General features: G+C 49.8%; 1 protein-coding gene across 1 annotated transcript; it reads right to left on the bottom strand.

Moving 5' to 3' along the window:
• Window positions 1-1,796: 1,796 nt before the first annotated feature.
• Window positions 1,797-5,423, bottom strand: SLITRK1 (SLIT and NTRK like family member 1). Its single transcript, XM_036382418.2, has one exon. It carries the CDS (start codon window positions 5,129-5,131, stop codon window positions 3,053-3,055), a length of 2,079 nt encoding a protein of 692 aa, XP_036238311.1. The 5' UTR covers window positions 5,132-5,423; the 3' UTR covers window positions 1,797-3,052.
• Window positions 5,424-6,175: the final 752 nt, after the last annotated feature.

The raw sequence follows: 6,175 nt of genomic DNA, 5'->3' as shown, positions 1-6,175 counted from the left end.
AGAAAATTACATAGAAAATTCCATTTTGGCATTTCCCCACAACCTAGAAACAGAGTGATAAATACATGTCTTCAACATTTCAATTGAATTGACATTTCTATATAGGTATGCCAGTGAACTAGCCCTTTTAGGAAGCTAAATGAGCAAATTTCCAACTTTATGCTACTTTTCAAGTATGACAAATTAAAATTACATATTTAGCATTATATTCTCTGAAATGCATGCATGTCTGATCTCAGTCAGCGATTTGACATTTTAATTTATTATGCACTTTATTTTAACTTCCATTACAGTGCTTCTAATGTAATTATTATTATTTTTAGCATGAGATGTGTTCTCAATTTTCTCAGTTACTCAATTTCATCACTACAATATCACAAAGAAGGCAGCTAGACTTAGGTAGTCTTCTAAGGGTGCTCTAGCTCATTTCTAAACAGGTTATTTTTGGCTATTTCTAAGCTAAAATTTGATGGCCTCCCAAGGACAGAATTACTGGCCCACATGTAAGTGCATTTGTTTTTTCTTCTCAAACTATTCAACAGTGGATTGCACAATGGCAAAGTAGTGCCTCTACTGTCATCACTTTGTCTTACACAGAGCATGCTGGCAGAACAATCTGTCTAATGAAGCAGCAAGGTGGAATAAAGAAGGGTCCTTGAAATAGGAATGGTTTGTATAGTTAAGCAGGCCATGCCATTTTCAGAGCTCCACAACAAAACTTCAAGGTATTTTCTAGGAGACTGCAGATTTTTCCACAGTGATAAAGGATTCTGGAGGAATGATGTATTCCCCATGTTTAATTCTTCATGAATACCTGGAATCAGGCTTCTGCCTCACTTTTTAGAGCATACCTATTGCAATGTGTATGTTTGTCTGTTTTCTCCTCACAGATCCCAAAGGTGGGCATTTTCTACAAAGCAAACCAAATCAGTATTTGAAGTTTAGCAAGTCCCTTACGGTGTTTTACTCTTTAAAAGGATTCTCTGCCTGGAGAAAGCCAGGAGCAACGTGACTGAAATTCTCCATATCTCCACTGGGACTTGAGCTGTAAGTTACAAGTGATTTGCAGAGACTTTCGCCTTTACAGGTTTGACTGAGTTTAGGGGCACTTTCCCGTACAGGAAGGGGATCAAAGGCGAGCTGCCTGAAGTCCAGCTGCAGCACTGCGCCGTGGTTTTTTCAGCTTTTAATATCAAAGACTGGAGGTACCCAGTGCAGGAACGGGAAAATCTCTGCGGGCTAATTCGTTTTTCCCCACTGGCGGCAGCTGCTGGAGCCCGGCTGCCCGCAGCTGCCCCACCGGGCAATCTGCTCCCGGGCGGGAATTCTGGCCGCGGAAATTCGGCTCCAGCTTAATGAGACCAAGCTGGGCAGAGGCACTTAAAGCAAATTCCCACTAACATCCTTAATATATCTGCAGTGTGTGCAGCAGAGGCGGTGACAGCAGCGGCAGCAGCATGAGATTCACAGTATTAATAAAGGGATTCACCGCCTCGTTAGGAAAAAAAAAAAAAAAAAAAAGAGGCGAGGGGGTGAGGGAGAGGGGAGGAGGCAGGCAGGAAACTTCTGTGTGTTATTTACATTGGGAAAGGGGGGAAGGAAGGGTGTTTGTGCCTCTGCCAGTGAATGAATGAGAAAGAGGAAGGGAGGGAAAGAAAGGGAGGGAGGGAAAGAAAGGGAGGGAGGGAGGGAGGGAGGAGAGACACACACAGAGCACTGAAAGGAGGCTCTGTCAACTAAACCCAAGTAACCCATTCGCAAGAATTGGATGCTGGAAAAATGGTAAGGACCCGGAGTTGAAAACATTTTCACTTTAATACTGAAAAAATATGCCATTATAAAATCCTCGAATAGAATTAGTAAGTTTCACTTGCTTCCTCAGTTCTGTTTTCCTCAAGTTATAGTAAGATTTACAACAGCACAGAATTTTCTACCATTAAACTTTGCAGCCTAAGCGCTAGAGTGACATTAATTGGTCATGCTTAACTGCCTTGGATTTTTCTTTTGTATGTTTACACTGTTACCATAATAGAAATCAAGGGTACTAATTTTTACATTCAGATGGAAAGGCAATACTGATTATGTATATTGAAAAAGAAGAGAGAGAAAACAAAACCAAAGCCTACCCTCCCCACCTCCCCTGAAGAAATGAAACACAACCCATTATCAACAAAGCAAATCTCTCCCAGCAAAGTAATTCCCACCTAGACATAAAAATAAAAATTTAAAAAAATCCAATGAGAATATTCATGCAACTATGTCTTAAATAAAATCTTTACAATTTTTTTCCACGGTAAAAGTACGATCTCTACTGCCTATTGATCACACAAAAAAAAAAAAACTGGCGAAATGGCACTTTTTATTATACTGTATTTTGTATATAGAAGGTTTGATACGAAGGGACTTATCAGGTAAGAGGGATGATGGTGTGAACTAGACGCTGCTTCCAGTCGGGGGCTGGAGCGTCCCTGGGGTGTGTTGTATCCATGCGAGCCATGCAGCACTTTTTTTTTTTTTTTGTCCATTTGTCTGTCTGTTTCGGAGTCGGAGTCATTTATTTACATTACATTCATGCCTTCGTGCAACTTTCCACTCCTGCTTTGCTGTCAGGAGGAGGCCAACACCAGTCCTCTGCTCCCCTCATTTTCCCGGCCTCTTGGAAAGGGTCGGTCCACAAGGGAAGAGGGCAAAAAAGCAAATCAAACCCCAACACAATTGAACAAAAGCCCAACAAAACCAGGAGCCGTGTTTCGCCCTGCCGGAGCCGAAGGAAGCTGTTCCTCGTCTGTCTGTCGCTGCTCCGGCCGCGCACGGGCGGGGGATGCGCGCACCGCGCCGGGCTGCGCTGCGCTGCAGGGATGCGCTCCGGCGCCGGGCTCCCCCCGCCGCCCACTGGGCCTCGGCGCTTGCTATCGGGGTCGTGAGGAAGGGCGTGCGGGTGTCTGTGTGTTTCGCTTCTCACAAAAGGTAGCAGCGCAGGTGCAGAGCTGTCCCCGGCCGGCGCATGAAGGGCCGGTCCCGGGGGGCGGCCGCCCCCGCCCAGCCCGCCGCCTCAGTCCGACAGGGAGTGGGAGCCGCAGTCATACACCCTGTGGGCCCCGTCGGCGCTGTAGGGCCCGTTGTGCCAGTAGGACGAGTCGCAGACCGTCTGCAAGGAGTTGATTTCAGATGCAGAGGAGTTGGCATCCCTCCTCTTGGAGCGCTTTCTGTTCCTCAGGATGAAAACCAGCATGCCAACCACTGTGAAGGCAGAGGTCACAAAAACCAGCAGAAGCCCTGGCACTAGCACCGAAATAGAGACCCGGCTGGTCTCCAAGTAGGAGTTGGAGTGAGTACCTGTCTCTGTCAACCCGGTGCTGTTTTTGTTAGTAGAAGTTAATGTGGGAGAGATTTTTAACTGAGGGCAAATCACATCGTTGGAGAGAGACTCGAAATCCTCCTTGAAGAAATCTTCAGGGGACTCACACCTCAGGTCACTCATAATCACCTTGGGGCGCAGCATCTCTGCCCACTGTTTGAAAGGCACGATAGGGCAAGTACAGTCCCATGGGTTGCCGTGCAGGTCGATCTGGGTGATGGAGGTGAGCTGGTCCAGCACCCCTGCCACCGGGAGGTACATGAAATAATTGTTGTGTATGCTCAGCTTGGAAAGCGAGACCCCGGCGAACACGTCTACTGGGAGAGACCTCAGCAGGTTGTTGTTGAGGATGAGGACTCTCAGTTTGGGCATCGCATTGAAGGTGCCAGGCATGATCATCTGGATCCCATTAAACTCCACGTTCAGATACTCCAGGTTTTGCAGCCCAGCGAATTTCTCCCGGGACAGGGTGTCTAAGTAATTGCTATCCATGTAGAGCCATCGGAGATCAAAGAGATTCTTGAAGGTGTTGTTCTCAACGGTGGCAATGTTGTTGTTGCCCAGATCGAGTAAATTAAGTTTTCGGTAATCCAGAAAGTGGGATTTCCTGATGGTGTGTATTTTGTTGTCTCTCAGAAACAGCTCCTGCACGTTGGAGGGCTTGGGCTTCAAATCCACCAAGCTGCTCACATTCCTATCATTGCAATTAACCTTTAAACCTGAGCCAGGGATCTGATCACAGCTGCAGATGTGCGGGCAGGAAAAGGTGGCTGGTAGTTTGCTCTTCGCACTCACTGTCGACACGGCAGCAGTGGGTTTGGTCTTGATTTGCCAGTTGACAGGAATCTTTGTACCTCCGTTTGGAGCAGATCCTGGCGTGGCAGGGTCTTCTTTGCCATGTATTTTAAAGGGGGTTGGAATGGGACCAGGATCGCAGGTTTCTTCTTCGGCAGGGGGAGCAGCTAGGCTGGAATCTACTCTGTTCTTTTTACACAGCTCCTGCTCTGTGGTCTCATTTAAATCTTTGCCCTGCAACCTAGTGGGAGCTTCACAAATCACTCTGCCGATCAAAGCGTTTTTAGGTATGTTTTCCAGCCATTCTTTCAACGACAGCAGATCGCAAGTGCAGTCCCAGGGGTTATCCTCTAGCAGGATTTCAGCAATGCCTGGGATCTGCTCCAGGACCTCCTCGTAAGGCAAGGTTTTAAGACGGTTTCCCCGGAGGTCGAGGTGGGTGATCGGCACATACTGAAACACGTTGGGGGGCAAGGTGCTGATGAGATTGTCATTTAAAATCAACACCTCTAGCTTGTTTAAGTCCCTAAATGCTCCCGGGTCAATATCCCGCAACAGATTAAAATCTGCCTGGAGGTATTCCAGATCGTCCAGCCCCAGGAAAGTCTGCTTCCTGAACGATTTGATCTTGTTGTTGTTTATGTGCAAGCGTTTCACCAGCTGCAGCCCAAGGAAAGCCCCAGGAACAATCTCATGCAAACCGTTGTTTTCCATGTGCAAACTGACCGCATTGTAAAAGTTAGCAAACTCATTAGGGAAAAGTCGAGTCAGGGAATTGCCATGCAGGAATAAATGGTAAAATTGGGAAGTTGGGGCGGTGAAATGTTGCAGGCTGGTAAATCCCTTTTTCTCACAGTCTACGTGCAAATCCCCTTCTATCTCGTTGCAGGCACAGATCTTCTCTTTGCAAACGTCCCCTGTAACGTTTCCAGCAGCAAAACAAAGAGACGTCTCCAGCAACAGAATCCAAAGCAGCATTTTTAAACCGAGCAATTCATTCCCGATCTCATCACAAAGTAACAGCAACCATCCTCCTCACACGGAAAGCAATTCCAGTTCATTCAATACATTAAATGTCCGAACCACCAGCAAAGGGGGAGGAAAAAAAAAATGTGTGTGGGGGAGCAGGGAGGGTCGGCGGAGGGGGGGGGGGAATGCTTTCTTTTCTCCTCTCTCCCCCCCACGCACAACTGCAACAGCCCAGATTCCAGTCAGTAATTATATCCAAAAACTATCCAGGCACGTACTGCAAGGCAGGCGAAAAAAAAAAAAAAAAAAAAAAGTAGAAGGAAAAAAAATCCCCCTCCTCGCTCGCCCTCCCTGACGCCTGCCGGGCAGCTAAGTGGAGGTCTGCCGGCCGGGCTGGCTCACCGGCGCGGTGCTGCTGGCCCCCGGCCGCCGCTGCATGTTAGGGAGGCGCGGGCGGGAGCGCGGCGCTGGCCGCGGAGGCTGCGCGGTGGCGGCTCCGCGCGGACTGACCTTGCCGCGCGGCGGCGGAGCCGCGCTCCTCGCCCGCCGCCCGCCGGGCGCTGTCCAGCGCCGCGGTGCTGAAAGCGCCCGCCCCAGCCTAGGCGCTGCCCGCCGAGCCGCCGGCGCTGCGCCGCGCCTGCCCCCGCTGCTGCGGAGCGCGGCTGCCCATGCCCGCCGGCGGCCGGAGCTGCCGCGGGGCCGGGGCCGGGGCCGGGGCCGCCCGCCCGCCCGCCCGTCCGCCCGCGCCGCGCCTCGCCTCGCCCTGCCGGCAACGCTGCCTCCCCTCCTCGCTCCCTCGCTCGCTGCCTCGCTTCGCTCTTCTTTCCTCTTTCTTCCGCTGCTGCCGAGCCGCACGCTCGCACACACTCACATGCACGCAGAGGGAGAGTTGCTAAGAGGCTCTGCTCGTTTCAACCTGGTGCACACTGAAAGATCTGACACCCTCTGCTGAGCTGCAGTGGCAAAAATCCATCTGCTGAGGGAATGCTGGAGAAGAAAAAAAAATCAATCCACGTACAGGGCAAGCGTTAAAAACGCTGGCATTAAAAGCTG

This window comes from Molothrus ater, chromosome 2, assembly GCF_012460135.2.
Source record: "Molothrus ater isolate BHLD 08-10-18 breed brown headed cowbird chromosome 2, BPBGC_Mater_1.1, whole genome shotgun sequence".
NCBI lineage: Eukaryota > Metazoa > Chordata > Aves > Passeriformes > Icteridae > Molothrus > Molothrus ater.
This window is presented reverse-complemented; position numbering and strand designations above follow the sequence as displayed.

Bases quoted from the DNA above. Each gene is read 5' to 3' on its own strand.
- SLITRK1 (XM_036382418.2), bottom strand. From the start codon at position 5,131: ATGCTGCTTTGGATTCTGTTGCTGGAGACGTCTCTTTGTTTTGCTGCT.